Source organism: Furipterus horrens, unplaced genomic scaffold, assembly GCF_987537825.1.
Source record: "Furipterus horrens unplaced genomic scaffold, mFurHor1.1.pri manual_scaffold_2, whole genome shotgun sequence".
NCBI lineage: Eukaryota > Metazoa > Chordata > Mammalia > Chiroptera > Furipteridae > Furipterus > Furipterus horrens.
Genome location: NW_028327172.1, coordinates 14,735,319 through 14,759,143, shown reverse-complemented (window position 1 = coordinate 14,759,143; position 23,825 = coordinate 14,735,319). Strand labels below are relative to the sequence as shown.

General features: G+C 40.1%; 1 protein-coding gene across 6 annotated transcripts in view; it reads left to right on the top strand.

The window, feature by feature from the left end:
* The window catches only part of TTC17 (tetratricopeptide repeat domain 17), a 94,452-nt gene that overhangs the window by 48,740 nt on the left and 21,887 nt on the right, over positions 1 to 23,825 (top strand). For 3 of the 6 annotated variants that reach the window (XM_090262471.1, XM_090262462.1, XM_090262478.1), the window contains 4 exons: positions 8,293 to 8,463; positions 18,995 to 19,254; positions 19,727 to 19,880; positions 23,439 to 23,559. In XM_090262471.1, the coding sequence (XP_090118597.1) occupies positions 8,293 to 8,463; positions 18,995 to 19,254; positions 19,727 to 19,880; positions 23,439 to 23,559 (706 nt within the window). Of the gene's footprint in view, positions 1 to 8,292; positions 8,464 to 18,994; positions 19,255 to 19,726; positions 19,881 to 20,555; positions 20,803 to 23,438; positions 23,560 to 23,825 lie in introns of those variants that run through there. The other 3 variants (XM_090262488.1, XM_090262476.1, XM_090262495.1) reach the window with 2 other exon arrangements.

The following is a 23,825-nucleotide window of genomic DNA, read 5'->3' as shown; positions in this document are numbered from 1 at the left end:
AAATCTGGTTCATTGGTAGTGGTCTGAATCAAGTCACTAGCAACTGCTACACAATGTTCCTTCTGCTCTGGGAGCAGAAGCCGCAGAACAGGTTTTGCCATCACACATTCATGCCAAGATCCTGCATCAAAATCTCAGACACAGTAGTTTTGGAATCCCCAGATCAGCTTCTAGTTCTCACACTGTCAGTCGCCAACCTTTGTTGATCGCAGCCTGTACATGTTCAACATTGTCAGGTGCTCTGCTTGTTGCAGGCGTTTCTGAATATGGCTCACTTTCAACAGATTCTCAACCATCTGAAGCATTTGGACCACGCTTTTAATTGTGCTGCACTCATTGCATCGTTCCCGAAAGCCTTCTGAATTATCTGAATAGTTTCTGTAGAGGAACTTTCAAGCTTAATGCAAGATTTGATGCACATTAGTTGCTCTACTTGCTCATTTTGAATGCAATGGCTACACAGTACACATGCTCACTCAGCGGTGCCTACTGCCCCCACACATGTGCATTCCAGTCCACTGTCCTTGGCTGCCAGATTACATACATGTCACTCAAACCGTTCTCATGTATTAACAATGGCTGGACTTTTTCCAGACAGACCTTGTATACACTTTTTTTCCACGTTTACTGGTTGGTTTACAAGTTGTTATTTTATAGCTTGATTTAACTTAAATACAACTGAATGAGTTGCTTTAACAAACTCATTCTTCAAGAATAACACAGCTGACCCTTTTTTTTAAATATGTTTTATCGATTATGCTGTTACAGTTGTCCCAATTTCTTTTTCCTCTGTTCACTTGCGCCCATTTTCTTCCTTCCCTCCAGCAATCCCACCCCTCTTAGTTCATGTCCATCCTATATTATTCTTAACTTCCCCCTGTCTATTTTGTACCAACCAGTTATGCTTCTTAATCCCTGCACCATTTCCCCATTTCTCCCACTTCTTCCTCTTACCTAATAACCCTCCATATCATCCCTGTACCTGTTCCTATTCTGATGGTTTACTTTGTTGATTTTTGTTTTTATTCTTTTAGGTGCTGTTGTTTAAGGTTGTTGACATTTTAATGTTCATAGTTTTGATCCTTTTTCTTAAATAAGTCCCTTTAACATTTCATATAATAAGGGCTTGGTGATGATGAACTCCTTCAGCTTTACCTTGTCTGGGAAGCAGTTCATCTGCCCTTCCAATCTAAATGATAGTTTTGCTGTATATAATAATCTTGGTTTTAGGTCCTTGTTTTTCATCATTTTGAATACTTCTTGCCAGTCCTTTCTTGCCTGCAAAGTTTTTTTTGAGAAATCAGCTGATAGTCTTATAGGAACCCCTTTGTAGGTAACTCTTTTTTTCTCTTGCTGCTTTTAAGATTCTTATCTTTAACCTTTGACACTTTAATTATGATGTGTCTTGGCATGGTCTTCTTTGGGTCTAGCTTGTCTGGGACTCTCTGTACTTTCTGGACTTGTCTGTCTATTTCTTTCACCCAATTTGGGAGTTTTCCTTCATTATTTTTTCACATAAGCTTTCAATTTCTTGCTCTTCCTCTTCTCCTTCTGGCACCCCTATGATTCAAATGTAGGCACATTTAAAGTTGTCCCAGAGGTTCCTAAGCATCTCCTTTTTTTTTTTTTCAATTCTTGTTTCCTCCTTCTGTACTGATTGTTTATTTCTACCTTATGTTCCAAATCATTAATCTGAACCCCAGTTTCCTTCCCTTCACTATTGGTTTCATGTGGATTTCTGTTCATTTCACTTAGTATAGCCTTCACTTCTTCTCTTATGTGTTTGCCATACTCAAGCATATCTGTCAAGCCTGTGAACATCATTATCACCAGTGTTTTGAACTCTCATCTGTTAGGTTGGCTATCTCCTCGTTGCTTAGTTTTCCCACTGGAACCTTAATCTGCTCCCTCTGTTGGGCCATACTTCTTTGTCTCCTCAGCTTGACAGGCTCCTGTGTTTGCCTTTGTGTCTTAGGGAGAGCTGTTGCACCTGTTATGTAGTAAGGGGCAGGGCCTTAGGTTTCTCGTCAGTACAGCACAGCCTGTTTTCCCCATGTTGTGGCGCCATATGTTGGGGGGTGGTGGTCAGAGGGTACAATGCCACTTGCTCAGCACTCGTCCCTTTTCCATGCACTTCTCCCACTTCCTGTATGTGACTGGTGTCTCTCTAGCTGTTGCCCTGGCCGTCGTTCTCAGAGTGGGTGGGTCTGCATATGTTCTAGGAACATGTGGGCCCTCTAAACAAATGGACTCTGCTGAGAGACCAGCAGTTTCTTCCTCCGCCCCAACCCCTACTGGTTTTCACAGTCAAGAAGCAATGTAGCTTTTTATTTTCCCAGGCGCTGGGACCCTGAGCTGTGCAGTCTGGTCTGGGACTGCGATCACTCCCCAAGTGTCCCCACTTTTATAATGTGTGACTGCACTTTCCACTGACCGGGCACAGCCACAACCTTACTGCTGCTGCCACACCGCATTCTCTCTGCCCCGGCCGTGCCCCTCCTACCTGTCTAGATGAGTATTTTTTCTTTCTTTGTTTGTTGAACTTTTATGCAGTTCGATTGTCTGGACCTTCTGGTTGTTTCTAGTTTTGAGGTAATTGTGTTCCTTCTTAGTTGTGGAGGGAGACGCAGCGTGTCTGTCTATGCCTGTATCCTGGCAGGAACTCCCTCACCTGGTCTTTTAAAAAGTAAAATGGTATCTGTTAAATAAACTTAAAATGTTTTTAAGTCTTAAGTACGGTTTCTGAAATGCTCAACATTTTTAAAAAGGACCTTTTTTAGTTAGAAAAATAAAGCTGTCACAGAAAATGAAACTTCATGAGGTAATAATTAGTATCTTCTCTAATGACCAAATTGGAAAATAAAATTTAATAACAAAATATAGATACTATGTCTTTAATATTCATGATAGTGGATTTTTCCAAGCACTTACTACTCTGAAATATTTTCTAAATACTTTCCTCCTTCAACTTCACTAACTTGCAAATTAAAAAGTTACATCTCACAATCTACATTGTTCTAGTATATCTTTGATATGTATAATTTTACTTTAGTTTTAGTATTCTTCACTCAGTATTATTTTTCTTATATTAGAAAATATAACCAGTGGTAGGTTATATTTATGAGACTTCATTTTCATGAGTTGTTTACAGGTATAGCACTAACAATGGTACCGATATTCACCAGATATAATTGAGCATCAAATTCAGGATTTCTCAAGCCTGGTCTTAATTCACAGACATGTCTGCTAAAATTGTTGGCCCAGAACTTTAGAAATTATGAATAAATGTTATACAGACATCAGAATTTAATGTCTAGGTATGCTTAGACATTAAGGCTTCTCTATAAGATGTACTTGAAAACTTTCCCCACTAGAGAAAAAAAATGGGAGAATTTCCAAACTATGTACAGGAGCTGTAATATCTGTTTCCATGTACAGAAGAATTAACCTGTGTTGTCTTCACAGTGTGTCTACTTTTGTAGCATCTATTTACCTAACACTTACTCCCTTTTATAACTTGTTTAGTCTTTCTTCAACCTAAATTTCTGTAAGATTTATAACTTGTAGCTTAAAGCAGTTTTCATGGAGTTCAGATTTTGAAGGAAAAGAAATCCTGCCTTTTGCTGCCCTCCTGTGGACTGTCCAGCATATGCTACCTACAGTAAAAGACTTCTGCTTTATCACATCCTTCATAAGAATTAGTGAAGATGCCTGCTTTAAAAACACACGCACACAGTCTTAAAGTAGTTTTTATAGCGTTTTACATGATACTAGGTAGCTTACCACAATTTATTTTTGTAAGAACAATTAAAACTAGTTAATATATTACAGATTCAAAGTCCTGAAATGCATCCTGCAGCCAAGAGCATGTGGTGACTGAGAGAGGTGGCGAATTGAAGCTCACTTACATACAAACTTTAATATCATGCTGCCTCTTGCCAAGTTAATGGAAATTTTCCCAAACCATGATTTCTGATTATGCTGTTGTGAATAGCCTGTGTTCTCTACTACATGCATCCTGCTTTCCTGCTTCCACGTGTTGGCTCATGTTTTTATATGGTAGTGAATTCACACAAGCTACCAAAATATCCTTTAAAGAGCACATAGTGGACTGTGAGGCTAATTTCTAAAAGTACTAAGTAACTTAGAATTTAGATATGCTAAACAGTTTAATATGAAATAGTTGCCGTTTTCATCTAAGAGACTAGTAGAGATGAACTCTGTATTGCCTCCGGCGGCATCCACCTACCTACACACACACTGGAAGTTGATAACTTCCGAGAGCTAGTTGCTCATACTGGAGATTCTGAGTTGGCAATAGCTAAAAGGCTTTGTGAATAGAGGTTATGTTGGGATAACTTCTCATGCCTTTGTTTTCAGGGAGACAACAAAAAACAATAGCAGCTTGCCGTGTGCCAGGCAGTGGTCTGATTTAATCTCAACAACCCAGTGAAGTGGATACTATTAGTAAACTCAGTTTGCAGATGAGGAAACTGATACACAAAGAGATTTAAAGGAATTGGCCCTGCTTTAAACAGCTAGGAAGTAGTAGAAGCGGGATTTGAACTCACTTTGTCTGACTCTATAGTCTGTGCTCTTACCCACTATGCTCTAATGCTGCATGAGCCTGTCATTGGCTTTTCTTGGCTCACTGTAGTTACTTGGCTCTTACAGATTTCTGATGCCTCTCATTTATTTGTGGCATTTCTTTAGTATAACTAACCCCAAAGAATCCTAAAGTACCCAACTGGGAATCTCTTACTAACTGGAGATTCAGAAGGTAAGGATGCTTATCCAACTCTAGTTAGAAAATAAATCTTCTTGAACCTTTGTAAACAATTAATATGAAAATATAGGAGATTTCCTTAGCCTTAGAAATGGTAGGAGTTTCTGAGAGCTTAGTTTACTCTGAAAACCCATAGCCACAGGATAAATTGTGCTTTTATCTCTAGCAGACTTATGCTTTGACAAGTATATTAAATATTTAGTTGTTTTCCAGAACATCCTTTTAGGATAAGTTAATATTAATAACCCAATTTATGCATGTGATACTCTAACCACAGAAAAGGATGTTGATATGTCTAAGATTTCATAGCATCTCCAGAAGCAGAAATGCCCCTTTGGAGTATGCGTAGTTGGTATTGTCTTGTAGTTTCTTACTTCTCAGAAAAACCAAACTGCCAGGATTTGAATTAGATGCTAAATGCTTTGCAGGAAAGTATAAAGCATTAAGCCCAGAAAAAATGTTCCCAGTTTCACCTGGGACCTTGTTATCTAAAGCATTTCATTTAAATCCTTTTTAAAAATCTTACCTCTCAAGGTTAGTCTAAGGCATAGAATCTCTTCATTTTTGCATCAGCAAAAAATAATAGTCATATGCATAGAAGATGACTTGTTGCTTTATAGATAGGTGTCTTTCCATTTTCCCTTCGCCAACATTTTCTTGAGTTTCTTTAATGAGAACATCATCCACACCTCTATGGGAAGACACGTAATATTTTTACATGGAAGCAGTTTTTTTAAGTTCCCTCTGAGTTGGAGTAGCCCTGTACTGTAGTCCAGAAAATGGAAACTCTCGTTCTTTCTGCAGTGCTTCAGTTCCGCAGACAACTGAAAGGAGTAATTAAAAATCAGGCAGTTTGGCTTTCTGCTATTAGCTGAGAATTATTTAAATCATATGAGAATGCTGAAGCAATCTTTTAACTGTCACCCTAAGAAAATTATGAACAGTTCTGATCTTAAAGCATATAGTTTTTACTTCATCATTTCAGTTCTGCCTACTTCCAAGAAATATCTGAACATAAACTTCTTATTCTTCCTTTTACACCCCCAGTTCTCCCTGATGCCCCTCTTCTGCCATCTCTCTCGGGGAGTTTGGCCCAAATTTCCTGAGTTGGAGGCCAAGACGTTCTTAAAATGCACAAGGTTTGCTTCAAGATGGTGGCTGGATTTTGAGATTGTGCAAGAGAATTAACTTTAGCTTTCGAATCTTGTGCCCATCCTATCTCATAAATTACTTATAAAGCATTTTAAAATATTACAGATATTTAAAAAAGATGAGACCAATTAAATTTTTATAATGGGAAGAGGGTGGGAGATAAAAATAAAGACACAAAAGTTGGAGAAGGAAGTCAACTGCAGAAAACAGCTAGGATTTCACTGGGTCCCAGTGTTAAAGGTTTGACCTTTGCTTTTGTAACAATAAGTTTTATTCTACCTGTGTCAAGGTGAAAAAGCTTTAGAGGTAAAATCACCAAAGCTAAAAGCAGAGGATAGTCACTGGGCATAACATACATGTCAAAATTCTCAGCATTATTGTATCATTATTTCCTTTCTGCTTTTACCAGTCATGCTTATTTATATCCCAATTAAGAGTTGTCTCTGAGAACTATGATGTTCTTCATAGTAGACTTTACACAGTTGGATGTGTAGAATTGGTGTCATTGCTCTGTTTATTTTAATGCACTTATATTCTGTTAGCTCTCCCTAGGCACATGTAAACACACACACACACACTCACACACACACACACACACACACCACCACCACCACCACCACACCCCCCCCCCATACTTTCCTTCTGTTGCTCAGCACATTGTTCCTCCCTGCCTAGAATGCTGCCTTTACTTTTCTGCCACAGCAGTGGCGTTGACTAGTGGAAACCCAAGGGGCTTTGCAGTAAGGTAGAACTAATTCAAATCCCAGATCTGCCACTTACTGTTAAGTTATTTAATTTCACTGAGAATCAGTTTCCTTCTCTGTAAAATGAAAATGAATGTTTCACAAGGTGTTTTGAGGAGTAAGTGGAAGAAAAAAAGGCAAAGGACTCAACAAATATCGGTTTCCTTTCTAGTAGGTTCCCCCTTTTTAAGTCCTACCTGTTCTTCAAAATCAAGATCTACCTACTCAAAGCTTATTCTCTGAAAGTCTGATTTGGCACAGTATGCTCTCTCGTTATTGTTTGTTACTTTGTATTTAGTGCCTCCCCAAATTGCTTGCAAGATTCTTAAGGGCTAAAGGTCTCTTCAGACAGAATCCCGTTTCATCATAGCCTTATTGAGTGTGGTGGCCTCAGATATGTGATAGAACGGATGCCAGTCCCAGAACTACCACTTAGGATGCGATGGTGTAGAATTGGAAAATGGAAGGTGACTTCTCATGCCTGCAGTCCCCTTTCTCTAAACTCAGTGAATTGGGCAAGGTTCTGAGTCCGTTATGTTTCCCTGGCATAATATGGGAAATGACATGAGAAGCACTTTCCTAAAATTGTGGAAATCTATAAGGGAGTCATCAAATCCAGAAAGAGACTTCTTGTATTTCCACTGCTGCAGAGAGAGCTTGATTGGGAACATACATCTCTTTGAGACAACATTCTCTAATAAACTTTTAGAGCATTTTTAAATATTCTGGGAAAGAAGGGAAATTACTTATACACTCTTACACACAGGATTATCCTATAATAGAAACATTGAAGGCTTCTATTCATCATGTATGTTCAGCCAACATACACGTGGAATATAAGCAAGGAAGAGAAGACCTTTTCAGCTAGTCAGATCACTGCCACATCAGACCCAATAGCCGCTACCCAGAGAATGACTGTGAGGAGTGCTGGGTAGTGGCTCTTTATCCATAGCTCCTTGACTCACTGGCAAAATTGTAAGAGGTCAGGCTCACTTAAACATATCAGAGTATCAAAGAGTGCTATGATTACATTCAAGATCTAACATTTTATGCTTAAGTAAATTTTTATGTCCATGACCAGAATTTGTTTTCCAAAAACAAAGTCTTTGCGATATTGCAATCTTAAACATGGATTCTCTGCTACCACTGTCCCCTTTTAAATCCTTGATTTTTCCCTTATAATCCTTTATCATTTGATATATCTTTCATTTTAAGTTATGAAAAAAATGCCACATTTCTCTGCTATAATTCATTTATCTCCAGATTGATTTAGGTAGAAGGCAAACTTTTTTATGATGTTTTTGACTTTGAAAGAACTGTTTCACACTCATTATGAATGAAGTGAGATCTTAGGACATGATCTTTGTTGTTATAGTGTTTCTCCCCAAATACTTGGTTCTTCAGGTGAAACTTGGGCTTCAGTGCTAACCTTGAGTCACGGGTGTTGTGATCTGGCTTTGGGTTCTCCAGCTCACCGATTTTTATGCTCTGCTGGAGAAAAACTGACACTGTTGCCTTTTTGCTCTCTTCTTGATTCTTGGGGACCTTGAGCCATGGGACTACCGAAGAGAGCTGTTTCTAATGTGCTGTATTGTGTCTCTTGTCATTGAGGTAATTGTCATGAGAAAACCCTGGACAACAGCCATGCCAAACAGAAATACTTTGACAACTCACAGTCACTGGATGCCGCTGAAGAAGAGCCCCCTGAGACAGGAACAGAGGAGGACCCCGTACTCTCTGTTGAGAACTCAGGGAGGGACTCAGCTGTCCTTAGACTTGAAAGTAAGTTGATTTGACCTGAGCTGTGCTTCTTGGATAAAATCAACTCTAAGGCTTTAAGTTCAGGCTTTTCTCTGCTCAAAAGATCGTTTCCTTCCTTTAGGAGTCCACTCATTTATTACTCTGTAGTTTCACGATGGTGACCCTCAAATGGTGAGGCAGAAGGCAAGCTTTAGTATGAAAACGCCCTTCACACTTCTTTCTTCTCTGCCTCCCTGTCTTTTGCTAGAACAAATTTGATTTACATACTACTCTTTTTAATGTTACCAGTCTAGTGAGTAAGCCATTGAAAACAAAGCAAGATAAGTTGTATTTATGCTAATCCAGTAAAACTTAAAGATTTGGAATAATGGGCATATCTACCAGTTGTCCCCTCCCCATCACATTTTTATTAACACATTTTGAGTCAATTTCATAACTGCCAAAATGAATGACTTGTTTTTCATACTCATCCTATTCAACCAAAATTCACTGCATTTGGAACTATGCACAACTCCTTAAAATTCTCCCCTGTGACCTGCTCTCGGCTCTCTTCCTGTCTTCAGAACATCTTTTTCAGTTTCCTTCACTTCTTTACTTTGCCCCTCATTTCTTGAGTTACCCAGGGTTTCAACCTTGGTCTTCTTTTTCTTTTCCCGTATGTGTTATCTCTTGGTGTTTCGCATACCTTTGAGTATACCAGTGACTCCAACTCTATATTTTCAGCTCAGCTGTTTCTACAACTCCAGATCTTACTTCCCCTTTTTCAGTGCTGTCTTTATCAGGATGTGCCACATGCACTTCAGATTTAATATATCCATACTTGAGCTTGTCCTCATTTTCACCCTATTTCCTGAACTGCTTCTAAGGTCTGTATTCCTACTTTCTCTTAATAGCATCGCAACTCACCCAGGCACCACTATATCCAGTCACCTCCTAAGGCCGGTTAAATCTTATCTTCATCTGTTCCTTCTCCCCTGCCTAAATTCAGACATTCCCCATTTCTGCCTGGGCTATTGTGGTGGCCTCATAACTAGGTTCCCGGCTATCTAGTCTTTTACTTCAATCTATGTAAGGAGAGGGAGGGAGGGAGGGAGAAAATGAGAATAAATGAGAGCGATAATACATGTAATAGTACAAAGTTTAAAAAGCAGAAGCAACCCCTGTCACCAATTTCTTGTGTATCCAAAGAGTTGTTTCTAAAATCAGATCTGTTCAGGTAAGTTGCTTACATTTAAATTTTTCAATAGCTCTCTATTATTTATAGGGAGAGTCCAGGTGTCTTAGAATGGAATATGTGACGGTTTGCCCCTCGATTTCGTCTTTAACTGAACTGCCTCCCAGTACTGTAGGTGACAACAGAGAAGGCAAACCTTTCACCATTCCCCTCACATACAACGCTGCCCTGAACCTCCATGTCTCTGCACAGGCTGGGAATAGCCATGGTGTACTCTTTGCTTTACATGGACAACTCCTATGCAGCTCCAAGATCCAGCTCACATGTCACCTCCTCTGCGAAGCATTCACCAAGGACTCCAAGCATTTAGTTGTTGCATTAGCTGTCGTATTTCCACTTTCTGTTAGGGCGCATGTCATTCAGCATGAGTCACTTGTGTGTCGTGTCGCCCATCAGGCTATGAGCTTCTTATATATCATGTCTTATATAACTATATTCCTGTTGCACAGTAAATATTTTTTTAAGTAATAAAATGTGGCATTTGGCTTCCTATATGTACGTAGGATTAGCATTTGAGTTGGCCAAAAAGTTCGTTTGGTGTTTTCTGTAAAATGCCTCTAGTAGCGCTTAGATGTCTAACTTCATTTAAAACAGTTTTGTTAGATTGTGTTGTGACAGCTGTCATATCAGCATGCATTAAAAATAAAAATTTATCAGAATTAGTGAATTTTTGTGTAGCCATTTTAATATTGAAGACGGAAGAAAATACGCACATTTTCAGCTCATTATGCTTTATTATTTCAAGAAAGGTAAAAACTCAACTGAAATGCAAAAAAGATTTGTGCAGTGTATGGAGAAGGTGCTGTGACTGATCAAATGTGTCAGAAGTGGTTTACGAAGTTTCATGCTGGAGATTCCTTGCTAGACGATGCTCCATGGTCAGGTAGACCAGTTGAAGTTGACAGCAATCAAATCAAGAACAATCAACATTATACCACATGAGAGGCAGCTGACGTACTCAAAATATCCAAATCAATAAAGTTATTGGTGAAAAGGAAAAATGTGTCTTTTATTTTACAGAAAAAAACGTACAGACTTTTTGGCCAACCCAATTTAGCAATTACCAGAATCTTATTTCTATGTGGAATTGTATATAAAAAATGATGTCTAAAAGCAACAAGCTAGACCTCAAAGGAGAAGTTGTGACCTTCACCTTTGCAGATTTAGAAATAGTTTATCAGTTCTATCAGAAACTGTTGGGCTTCTAAAGAAACTAATTCCCACTTACCAGCTCAAAAGAGATTGGGTCTTAAACTTGATGACCGATTTGTTCCTTTACAAGGAAGCTACTCCTCTCTGGTACCCAACAGACTCATGCGTCTTTCTGGCATCAGGTACCCACAAACCAAATAGACATCATGAGGTTGCTTGATAAATTCACAATTAATACAATGAAAGTGAGTAATGTTAAGGGATGTTTTATTCAGTTTATAGAAACTGTCCCTATTCCAATACAATACAACTCCTTAGTGACCAGAATACACATGACTACCAAATGAGTCTTTTTCTAGCATAACTCAGAATAAAATGCAACTAAAATCTTGTTATTTGTGTCCCCAATTTCTGGTACATCATTGGTAAAGCCAGATTATAACCTAGTGCTTCCATGCTTTAGTCCCATGTTCCTCACGTCGTTCTGTTGCAGTGCCCCACCGAGGGCGCAGAATAGTTGCCCTGGCTGAGACTGGGTGTTCTCCAGGTCCCTTCAGCACCATGCAGACTGTCCTAGCGTGGTTCCTTTACAGATAGCTAATTTAATCTTACTATGATGGTGGCTCTTACTGGTTTTACTGTTTGTGGTTTTTTAAAATTTCCTCCAAAGATATAATACAAAAATTCTTTAATGTCTATGCTTTGCTTTTATTATAACACACTTTATATTAAGAAAGGGATTTTTTTTTCTGTCTCCAATAACCGCATCTTAAGAAGCCTGGTGGTCTGAACATGCTAACGTGTACAACTGCAGTCCCCTTGGGCCTGTCAGTATATAAGGGAATTTCAGAAGAAGGTACTCCCAGAATTTAGTCCTATGGGGTAAAAAAATCAATGCCCTCTCTAGTAACCATAAACTACCATGGTAATCACTGCCTTTTGTGGTACTTATAACTTACACAATATTAAAATTATCTGTTAACCTTGTGTATTTTATTACTAAGCCCATTTGATGAATAAGAGAATTGAGACCCAGTGATCTGAGGCACCTTGCCTAAATTATTTGGTAGGTGGAATAATTTAAATTATTCTCAGGCCTTCTGATTCCATAAACTCCTTTTGCCTGTGGTTCTCAGAAGTAGGGGGTTGATGGATTAGAACTTTATTTTTTAATTGGTAAGGTCATTTTAAAAGAAAACTGGAATCTGCCCTGACCAGTGTGGCTCAGTTGGTTGGGCGTCATCCCACAAAGCAAAAGGTTGCCAGTTCAATTCCCAGTCAGGGCACAGGTCTGGGGTGCAGGTTTGGTCACCAGTCAGGGCGTGTGCAGGAGACAGCCGACCGATGCTTCTCTTTCACATCGATGTTTCTCTCCCTCTCTTTCTCCCTCCTTTCCACTCTTCTAAAGAAAACTAGAATCTGCTATCGCCATTATATAAAGCAAAGAACATTTTAATGTCATAAAGGTACAAAGAGAGTCACAAAATAAAGGTGAGTCTCAGAAATGGACATGGGCAACCTAACAGCAACAGAAATATATCTAGGCCTAAGTGCCCGTGCATGTGTGGTGTGTGTGTATGTGTGAATTATAACTTTATATACGTGTCTTTGTTTTCTTTCTCATTTTGCCACAGATTACTGAAAATTGTGTCTCTGAGTAACATTTGAAAACCACTGCTTTAATTTCTCATTATCTAGTAAAGAATTCCCCCAGAGTAAATCTTAGATGTGGAAGGAAGAGTGTAGATTTTGTAGTCAGAAATATTGTCATGTCCTGGCTCTATCACGTACTTGGTTATTAAATTTTGGGCAAGTTACTTAGTCTTACTGAGCCTTTCTTACATTCTTAATTTAAAAATAAAAAATGCCAGAGTGTTTTTGAGTATTTAAATGAAATAACTTAGGGAAACATTTATTTTAGTGCCTGGTACACAGTTGGAACTAAGTAAATGTCACTTCTGCAAACATAGGCATGAATATTGCTTCTGGGCTTAGAGACAGCTTATGAGCCAAAGTCTTCACAAGCAATACATATAGTATCTGCTCAGTAAACATCCGTTTGATTAAAGGGCGTCCTGACATATTTTCACAAGTGTTGTTAGAAGGAAGGCTCTGTATTTGCTTTTCTAGGTTATCTCCTTGGGATTCTGTTTTCTCTTGCTACATCTAAAAGAAGAGCACCATTGGTGCCAATGAAAACTAGATTGTTTTCTTCTCAGAGGGGAATCATTTCCGTACCTACTTTGGCCTGGAGTAGACCTTTCGAGCTTTCTGGTTGCTGGCATGAACTTTTATGCCATTGCTTACGCATTAAATCTTATAAGCTTTACACTCTTAACTTCAAAACCAGATCACTGCCTTTTAAAGAAGACACTAGGATTCAAGACAGAAGTGCCCAAGGTCCTGTGGTGGTGGAGTCCTAATTTGAAACCCAGTTTGTCTAATTCCATAGTATCCTCTTTCCGTTTTGTGAGACAAAGGGACGTGTTCCTCTATGGTATCATTCCTCAAGGTGCACTGTGGCTTCTTGTCCTCAGAAACCACATTCTAGTACTCAGACCTGCTGGTAGTAATCATGTGAGACTTTCTGGGGGAGAAGATTTTGAAGGAAAGACCTCTTTTGCCATCTCTTTGAGTGCATGATCTTTACCTGTTTATTGTCGGTCTGTTTTGTTTTTTAAAGTAGCTCTCATCTTTCTGTTCTGTGCTCCTCAACCTCTGAAACCTCTCTTCCATGATTATTAGTACTGCTCCTTATCAAATATTGTCACCTTCTTTTAGCCACCTTCTGATCTGCTTTCTCTTAGTAGTGTCCCCAAGTCATTGTCTGGCTTTTGCTACCTCTCCAGGCCTTGGGAGCTCTCTCTCTCCCTGGGTAACCAGCCCATTCCACTTTCTGACAATTCAAAAGCCTTTCCTAATATTGAGCTAAAATAGGACTTCTCATTTCTAGTCCTGTTCTCTGAGGCTAACAGAGTCCGTCTTTCTCTCATTAATATCACGTCTCCTTAAATATTCGAAGATTACTATTGTTCCAACCTATCCTCCCCTCCCCTCATATTTTTGCTTCCTTCTGCCAAATGTTTTCATTTCCTTGAACAGCTCCTCTCATTTGAGGGCTTCTAGTCCCTTCCATAGCCTTAAAGTAGTCTCTCTGGAATTTTAAAAAACCTGTCTAGCAAAATATTTGTGAAGCCCGATTTTTTGTGTGCAGTAATAGATCAGCTACTCTTCCTGCCATGGGGGCCACCCTTGGTTTCTTCAGTCCTTCTTCAGTTAAACATGGTTTCTAGTACTTTCGCCAAGTCACTTTTCTAAAAATGTTCTCTGCTTTCAAAATCTCTTCAACTGAGGTGCCCAGGCTTAACCATGAACCTCCAGGTGTGTCTCAAGCATTGCAGTATTGTACTGGACTTCTTTTCCTTTTTTTCCCTTTCTGTTTTTTCCCCAAATTTTTTCTTTTCCTTTTTTAATTAGGACAACATATGCTTCTCTTTATCTCTCAATATTTCCTTTAGTCCCTGTGATTCTTGACAAATTACCTAACATAGCTCAAACTCAACTGTAAGTTTTCCCAGCACCCTGAGATAGGTTTCATCCAAGTGAAAAGCTTGAACTCATATAATCCTCACTGTGGGTGCTCATAGTCTCTTCCTTTCACAATATTTAATCTCCTTTCTCCAGTGAAAAAGTGATACAATAATGAAGATAAAATAACCAAGATACAGATCTCAGTTTCTGTGTTTTCAGTTATATCATACCATCTGTCCCATAAGCAGCAAGCCGAGTATTTACTTTTTCTTCTTGCTTCAAACACAAGTAAAAACTTTCCGCAATCCTCCTGCAGTCCAGATCACTCCCCAAACCTAAATTCTGTATTTCCAACTGTTTATTGGACAATGTGCGGAGATACGTCCCTCCATCCATTCTAGCCTTGACCGTAAGCTCTAGGATTGATATATTCCAAGCCTTCAGCACATTGTTAGACACACAGCCACAAATGTTTAAACGTGTTAATGAATAAGCATCTGAAATTTTTCAACTGCTGGTCATTGATGCCAATTCTATGTCAACGGGAATCCCCAATTTGAGAGGTGCAGTGAAGAAGGAAGCTTCTTCCATACAAACAGCTCAATGGTGATACAGCACAGCTGTGAAAATAGCAGGGCTGTCAGGTGGCCCCGGGCAGGGCCCTCTTCATCTGGGCAGCGCAGCTCTGCTCTGCTCCGCCTCGCCCTGGTCTGGTCTGCTTTGCTGTGCTCTGACGCACTCTTCGCTGGTCTGCCCCTCTGCACCTGCGCCAGCCTGCTGTGCTCTGGTCTGCTCAGCGCTGGGCAGAGAGACACAGTCTGCAGTGTTCGTGGGAGGGAAGGTGCGCGCCTCAGCCAGAGCAGGGCTGGCTTATGTGAACAGAAGTCCCTGCCCCTGGTCCGTGATTGGTCTTCAGGCAAAAGGGGACTCCCAAGTTCTTGCAGTTGGATTAGTCCAAAAGGCACTGTCCTAACTGGTCAGAACAGAACCGTTCTGATTGGCCCGAGCAGCACAGCTCCAGCTGAGTGGGGAAAGCCTCAGTCCTATTGCTTGAACTAGGATTTCAGAAGGCTCAGGTGGTGGAAACACAGGGCAGGCAGAGTTCAGTGCAGGCTTCTGCCTCAAGTGCAGTTTGCATGAGGGGCCCCCCTGTAGAAACAGCTGCTAGGCTGGTTTGGTTTTGGTTTTGGTTTTTTTTTTAATCAGCCCAGTTAGCCACCAGGAGCCCTTTTTAGTAGGTGTCTTCTTTCTCAGGGTCCACAAACCCCAGTGCTCGATCCTACTGCCCTCCTCTAACTCCGGCACTCTGTCGTCATATTCACGGGTTCCAGAGCTGCATTCACGTAAGACACCCACTGCTTCACACCAGGCTTTAAAAGCTTGAAATCATCTTTGAACTTGCCCTATTCTTTGCCCCTGGTTCCATTTAATCGCCAAATTCTATTTTTCTCCACTGAAATTTTCTCACCTTTTCCCCTCTTTAAAAAAAAACGGTGTTTTATCCTCACCCTAAGTCAGCCTCCCTTTACATATCTCTTACGTAGATTATTGAAATACCTTTTTAATTGGTCCCTTTATCCTCTGTCCTGCTCTCCTTCTCCCCTCCGCAATCCTAGATACACCAACTAATTTACTACTGTTAACTTTCATAAATATTATGGTTCTCACCTTGTTATTCTTCTGCTTAGCAAACAAGAGGCTCTCTCTGCAGTGACTCTTCCTGACTTTCCCAGACATTCTCAATGTCACACACCTTCCCCAGTATTTATTTGCTGATATCCTCTGTACATTTTTTGTTCTAGTTAATTTGGAATTAGTAGTGCCTTCACATATACCTTCCTCATGCCTGTATCAGTCTGTACGTTTGTGGGCGTGTATGTGTGTGCGTGCTTTTTTAGTGTCGTCACTCCAGGGAGTGCCCTCCCTGGCCATCTGTTCTGTCTGAATCCTGCATCATGAGGTCTGCCTTCCTTTAGAAATCATTTTGTGGCTACAATCAAGTGTTTTTTTCCTAGCAGAACATTTAAATGTACTTGTTGTCTCATTGTTTAATGTGTACAGTTTTGTGTCTTCAACTTAATTATAAATTTATTTAATTCCTCAGTCAGATTCCTCAGGTTCCTATTTCTTTTGTTCCCACCTATACAGCTTATACATGTAGATGGGCTCATAGTAGGCTCTAAATAAATAAAGTTTGGTTATATTTTTCTTCTAACTCAGCACATTTATGATCTCCCTGCTCCTCACTTTTATTTAGTGTTGTTCTTTAGGAATTGCTATCAATCCTCCCCAGCAGCCTATAGCAAGTTCCATGGTCTCTCTTTATTTGAATATTGATTTTCATCAGTGAAAGTCCCTTTCTCTAAGAACTTTTTAGCAATGATATATATTACCTAATGATAAGGGCACAGGGAATCATTAACCTTTGGAAACTCTTTGCAATTAAACAACATAAATGCTATCTAAATAGTAAATAAGGCTTCCAAACACAGCATCCATATGCAGCTCTTTCTATACACTGGGGAATTAGTTACCTGCAGTCTCTCTTTGGCCAAAAGCCACTTTTCTTTAAACCCATATTCTTTACTATGGCCAAATTTGTCAAAAAAAATCTTTTCTGTCTCGGGACAAGGTGCAAGGAATCCCATGGTATCCATGGGAGAAGAAGAGAGGAAGCTAAAATAACATGAGGCATACTTAGAGACAACAGCGTTGCTACAAGTCAGAGGGCAGAAATTTCTCTAAGTTGCTGGTTAAGGGCCCCTATAGCAACCCTGTCCAACTGCTTTCCTGGGTTAGCCACTGAGAAATTTGTAAATGACATAGTATACCACCAGTTATGCTAACGACGTAACCTGTCTTTCTGTTGCTTAACGCTCGTTCAGCTGGGTTGACCATACTTTAACCCGTGACAAGGTAAACCTTAGAGTTTAAAAAGTCAGCAGGATAAGGAAAAGGCAGGAGCAGCAGACTCAAGAACCTGACATGGGTTCCCTTTAATTCATTCTGTTCCTGTGATGTGCCAGGTAAAATGTTAGACATTCAGAAAATAGTAACAGGATAGAGACTGGAAATTAAAACACTCGTCAACCCTACTTTTATATTACTGGCCACATAATTGAGGCAAGAAACCAACCATTGTAATCTGAATATTCTAAAGAAAACTCCTATTTTATTTTAAACTTATTTCAGATCTCCATTCGTCATCATTATCAACATCAGTAGAAGCCAGCAGATTGGCTCAGAAAATCTAAAGCAACTTCCCTGAAAGGACAGTAGTACATTTTGTAGTCACTTGTGACAAATAGAGGAGCCCTATAGCTTTTTCAAGGACGAATAACAGAGTTCTGGCGGTACCAACAGCAGACCTTCCCACTCTCTGGAATAGAATGGGGGATGGGAGACAGTGTCACCTGAGTTAAGGCTGACATTGCATCTCTGAATAGGACTCAAAGCTTCAGGTTGTTCTTAGCCATGGTAGTCAGGCATCTTTCTCATCCCAAGCCTCAGAGACTTAATACTGTGCATTTCTAAGATGGATTACTCACAATGGCTACATAGATCGATGTGGATATGAGATTCCTGACCCTAGCCTTTTTAATACCATGTTCTAAATCACCAAACAGTAGCTTAACTCTGATAATGTACACTAGGTTTTGTGAGCAATTAGCCCCAAGCTCTCAGATTGTCCAGTGGGTACATATTACAAAAGCAGGCATTTGATTTTGTTATTTGTTTTTACACCCTTCCTGCTTCCAAAAAGAATTAGAGATAACTTTCTTGGAACACACAATATAAGATTCAGCCATTAATTCAAAATAACGTAAATAATAAAGAATTTTTTTTAAAGGAAGGCACTCTATTAAGAAACTTGGAGTAATTTTCCCCTAAGCTTCCTAGTTAAGCATAGAGGGGAACTTGTAGGGTTGCATAGCCTTCAATGTATAATAATGGAAACATATCAACTTCTCAGGAAAGAGAACTTCTACTAGGCCATTGTGCTCAGAAACATCCATGGGAGTCTTTACATAAGAAATTTGAGCAGCATAAATAATATTTTGATAACCATGTCAGGAAAAAATTACTGTTTTATTACTAGCATATTGCTATTTCTTCTTATATCAGCCATTAGTGAAAATGGGAGTCTTTGTGTGGAAATAGGATAATTTCCCATTAAACAAAACATTATTCACTTAAGGCAATTAGATTATATGGTCTGGACCCTGTAGCTATGGTATTTTATAAGCTATTTGAATAAAGCTTGAAGAATCCCACATTAAATAAATAGTAACCTTCGTCTTTGCCATCTGTGTCTTATATCTGGAGCAAGTTGGTCTTTTTTTGCAAAAAATATACATAAAATAGCATCCTCGTGCTCACTAGGGATATAAGCTATGACTGCCTGCCATCTAGCTGCTGCCATTGTTCTCAGCTGGGCTTTTGACAAAAGGTACGTGACAAAGATGATATTTTATTATGAATTTTGAAGATGCCAAATGGTATTTTTATGCAAGAGGGCCAGAGAAGTGCCTCTAACCAGAGCCAAATTCTTCTCAAAAAGCAAGGTTGGAGTCACTCAGATACTTGAAAGGATACTATGTAATTTTTAATAACATGCTGGCACTTGAATTTCAGGTACAGTGGTTGAAGAAAGCAATGGTTCTGATGAGATAGAGAATTCAGATGAAACAAAAATGTCAGAAGAGATCTTGGCTTTGGTGGATGAATTTCAACAGGCATGGCCTCTGGAAGGCTTTGGGGGACCACTGGAGATGAAAGGGCGGCGTCTGGACCTGCAGGGGATACGGGTACTGAAGAAAGGTCCCCAGGACGGAGTGGCTAAAAGCTCTTGCTATGGGGACTGCAGAAGTGAAGATGACGAAGCAACAGAATGGGTAAGCGTTGCCTACTCAGTTCTTACCTAATTGTAGCCCGGGTCTTTAGGGGAGGTGCCTGAGTTTTCAAAGTGTGATGTTTCTGTTGGACATGTGGCACCAACTTGACCCCACTCTCGTCAGCCTTCACTTTGGAATTGTACTGCAGGAAGCATTTCATGGAACTTGGGTGTTGCTAGCTTTTCTGGGAAGCAGAGGAAGTGGGATGGATGGGTGTGTAGCCACACTCAAAGCCTGTAGATCTGGAACTACCCAATTCAGACATCTTAATTTTCCGTTTTCTCTATACGCTCTTCAATACTAGGTGACTATTTTTATTTCACTAAACATTTTTTATTTAGACCTTTAAGAATTCAACTGAAGGAGAAAACTTGAGCACAGAACTGGTTTTTCTTAAAGCCACCAATATCCACAGCCATTGACAGATTCGATCATTGTTCTCGTTTGTTCCTGACATGTTTCTGTTTTCTAGATCACATTTCAGGTCAAACGGGTAAAGAAACCCAAAGGAGATCATAAAAAAACTCCTGGGAAAAAGACAGAATCCAATCAAGGAGAAAATGGACATCGCTACCAAGCCAACCTGGAGATCACTGGCCCTAAGGTGGCATCTCCTGGGCCACAAGGTAAATTTGAGTGTTTAATATGCCAGTTTCTTCTTTCAGATTTTACTGTCTCATTCTCACAGAGGAGATGTTTGTGATTTAGCCGATGTCAAGGTAAGTTGGCTAAGTGAACAAGAAGCCAGTCATCGATATAAAGTTTGTTTTGACAGGTCACTTTTTTAAAAGGGTATGCCCCCTGTCTTGGACTTTGAAAATTCAAAACGTCTTCCTGAAAATGTCTTACTTAATTTGGTGTACTTACCAAAGCTCAAAGCAGAGGGCACACAGTAAAATGACTAAATCCCAGAATGAACTGTGACTTGTGGAAAAGAGGAAGGACACCAAAAAGGGCATTTTGTCATGACTAGAGTAAAAGGCATGAAGTAACGTTACTCTTGAAGGAACATAGCCTGTGTTAACAGTGCCGAAAGAAAGCAACGCTTCGTTAGGCCTGTCTTCTGTAGCAAGGAAAAACACGCGAACTGTAAAACATTGTGGAGATGGGCGGTGCATTGGATTAATAAATGTAATAAAACGATAGAAGAAGAAAATTTAGGTGGTTATTTATATACAGTTAAGGTGAAAAGGAACTTCCGGTGGTTGAAAGAAAGAAAATAATAATTCTAGCACCAGAAAACACCGTAAAATAAAAAGACAAAGGACTGAAACAAAATGTTTTTTGTGGAATATTTACAGAATGTATGACCAGCGAAGGAGAGCAGTATCATTTAAAGAGCACCAGCAAATCAATATGGAAAATACAGCATTTCAACAAAATGTGTGCGGGTGCATAGGCAGTTCACCAGATGCACACACATGCACACACAAACACAATGGCCGCAAATCATATGAGAAAGTGTGCAGCCTCACTAGCAATCAAAAAAGTGCAGACACAAACAGTGACGTACCACTTTTGCTTATCGAATTGTCTTTAAATATGTAATAAACAATAAGAATTAATAAAAGGAATCATGAGTTCTGGGATAGTTTGACTAGATGTCCAGAAAATTTAAAAATATACCAACAGTTATACTTTCAATAACTTACCCCAAGTAAATCATTTTGCAAGTGCCGAAGATAGAAGTCCAAAGTTATTGATCACAGTCTTGCTTATAATAAAAATTTGGAAACAACCTAAAGGTTGATTTCCTAAATAAAGTACAGCCTGTGCACTGTGCGGGCACGACGCGTGTAGTTCAGTGAGTGGACAAAAGCGGTTTATTCAGCAGCACAGATACACTTCGTTTGACCGTGCTTCGCCCTCTTGCACTTTACAGCTGTTGCGTGTCTTCTCACAGACTGAAGGTTTGCAGCAGCCCCTCATTGAGCATGTCTGCCAGTGCCATTTTTCCAACAGCATTTGCTCACTTCGTGTCTCTGTCACTGTTCAGTAACTCTCAATAGTTCAAACTTCTTATTATTATAAATGTTATAGTAGTGTGTGAAGTTCTGTCGTAATTGTTTTGAGGCACCATGACCCACACCCACGTAAGACTGAAAACTTAATCGACAAATGTTCTGTGTGTCCTGACTGCTCCACCAACCAGCCTTCCTCTCATCTTTCTCCCTCCACTCAGGCCACCCTATTCCCTGAGACACAATAATATAGAAATTAGGTCAGTCAGTAACCCTGCAGGGGCCTCCAAGTGTTCAAGTGAAAGGAAGAGACGCCCATCTCTCACTTTAAATCAAAGCTAGAAATGATTGAACTTTGTGAGGAAGAAATGTCAGCAGCCAAGGTAGGCCAGAAGTTAGGCCTCTCAGGCTAAACAGTTAGCCGAGTTGTGAACGCAAAGGAACAGCTATTGAGTGAAATTAAAGTGCTGCTCCAGTGAGCACACACACAAATGATAAGAAAGTCAAACAGCCCTGCTGCTGATACGGAGAAAGTTTCAGTGGTCTGAATAGGAGATCAAACCAGCCACAACGTTCCCTTAGGCCAAAGCCTCATCCAGAGCAAAGCCCTAACTCTCAGTTCTGTGGAAGCTGAGCGATGAAGCAGCAGCAGAAGGAACATTTGATGCCAGCAGAGGTTGGTTCATGCTCTTCGTCTCCCTGTAATGCCCTTGTGCTACCTCAGAGAAGCAAAAATACCACTTGTCCTTAAACGTCAAACTCAGATGCCATCTCTTCCTTGGTACCTTCAGGCAGAATTAGGTGCCCTCTCTTCTCTTCAGTTATTCTGCACCTCCACGCCAGCACTTATCCTGTTGTATTCTAATGATTTGTTTATATTTATCTTCCTCACTAGAACTGTGAGCACAAGGTCAGGCCCTCCTGTTATTTGTGTCTGTGTCACAATTCCCAGCCCCTTATAATAGATGCTCAACAAATATTTTTCAAGTAAATTTCTTAAACAGAAAAATAAGTTTAATTGCAAAACTTATGGTTTAGTTCTTTACACATTATTAACTTGAAGTGTTCATTTGAAACTCAAACTTCGTTTCTATTCTATTAAAATCTAAATCAAAACCCTGCCTGTACCTCAAACAATGTTCTACTATTGATAAATCCCTGCAGTACAAAAAAGAGCTATACAGAACCAAAGTTCTCCTTCCTGCCCATTCAATTATAATTCCTTCAGAGGAACCCTTCCCAAACCAAAATTAGTTCTGCTTTTTTCTTGGGAACTTGATCCAAGTAAAGGGCCTACACCCAAAAGGTAGCTCTTGGGAAGGGTATCAGTAAACAGAACTTTAAAAGCCCTATGTAGCTTTAAATAGCATGGTGACTAGGGGCCTACATGTGAGTCAACAGACCTGCATGGTCATCCCAGCTCTGCCACCTACTAGCCAGGTGATCTTGGGCAAGTCATTTGAAATCTCTGAGCCTCCATTTTCTCACCTGAGAAATTAAATGAGGTTTAAAACCTGCCTCATGAAGTCGTGAATGTAGAGCATTTAGCACAGAACCTGAACACACAATAAGTGCTCTGGAAATAAGTAACCTCTCATTATTATCGTTATTCCTCACCCTGCAGCTTTTCTTTACAGCACTGGTTCTCTTCCAGGAGTGATTTTGGCCTCCCAGAGGGCATTTGGCAATATCTGGAGACACTTTTGATTGTCACATCTGGGGGAGGGTGCTACTGACATCTAGTGGGTGGAGGCCAAGGATGCTGCTAAGCGTCCTCCAGTGCACAGGACAGTCTGCACAACAGAGCATTATCCAGCCTACAGTGTCAGAATGATCGGGCTGAGAAACCTGCTTTTGAGATACGTTTCTCATGGTCTGTAAAATAAAAATGGAGAGGGTTGAAAATCAAGTTCGGTAAGAAGGTTAACATTGAAGAATATTTTAACCATTATCATGTTGATTAGTCTTAAATCTAGTGAGGGACTCATTTATTTGTACTTGATTAACTGCCTTCGAGAACAAGGCGTTACTCAGAGATGATCTTTATTCTCGTTCCTGTGAAGGACAAGATTTTAGTTCTCTGTATGGTACAAATTCTGAAGGCTAGAAGAATGACTAGCACCTTTAAATACACCAGTCTGGGTGAAGTAATCAGCAGGGTGTAAGACACTATAGATTCTGTTCCTTTGCAGCTGTGTCATTGATGACATGCTTCTTTCCCAGGAAAAAAGCGTGACTACCAGAGTCTGGGATGGCCCAGCCCAGATGAGTGCGTCAAACTCCGCTGGGTAGAGCTGACTGCCATTGTGAGCACCTGGCTTGCAGTTTCTTCAAAAAACATTGAGTGAGTATCTCAAACATCTCCCTCCTCCATGGCATTCATGTGCCGGTGAGCGCACTGGGCCTGAGCTGGCATCAGGGATGCCCTTTTGGGCAGGAGCTATTAGAAGAGTTGTCCTTTGTAGAGCTGGTGGTTCAGAGGATGCCCGTTGCTGACCACAGCCCACAGATGGACGTGGCCAGCTGCACTCAACAGTAAACGCACCCCCGTTCTCGGTGCCTCTGCCCACACTTGTGACGGATCCGGACTGACTTATTTTGACTCAAGAC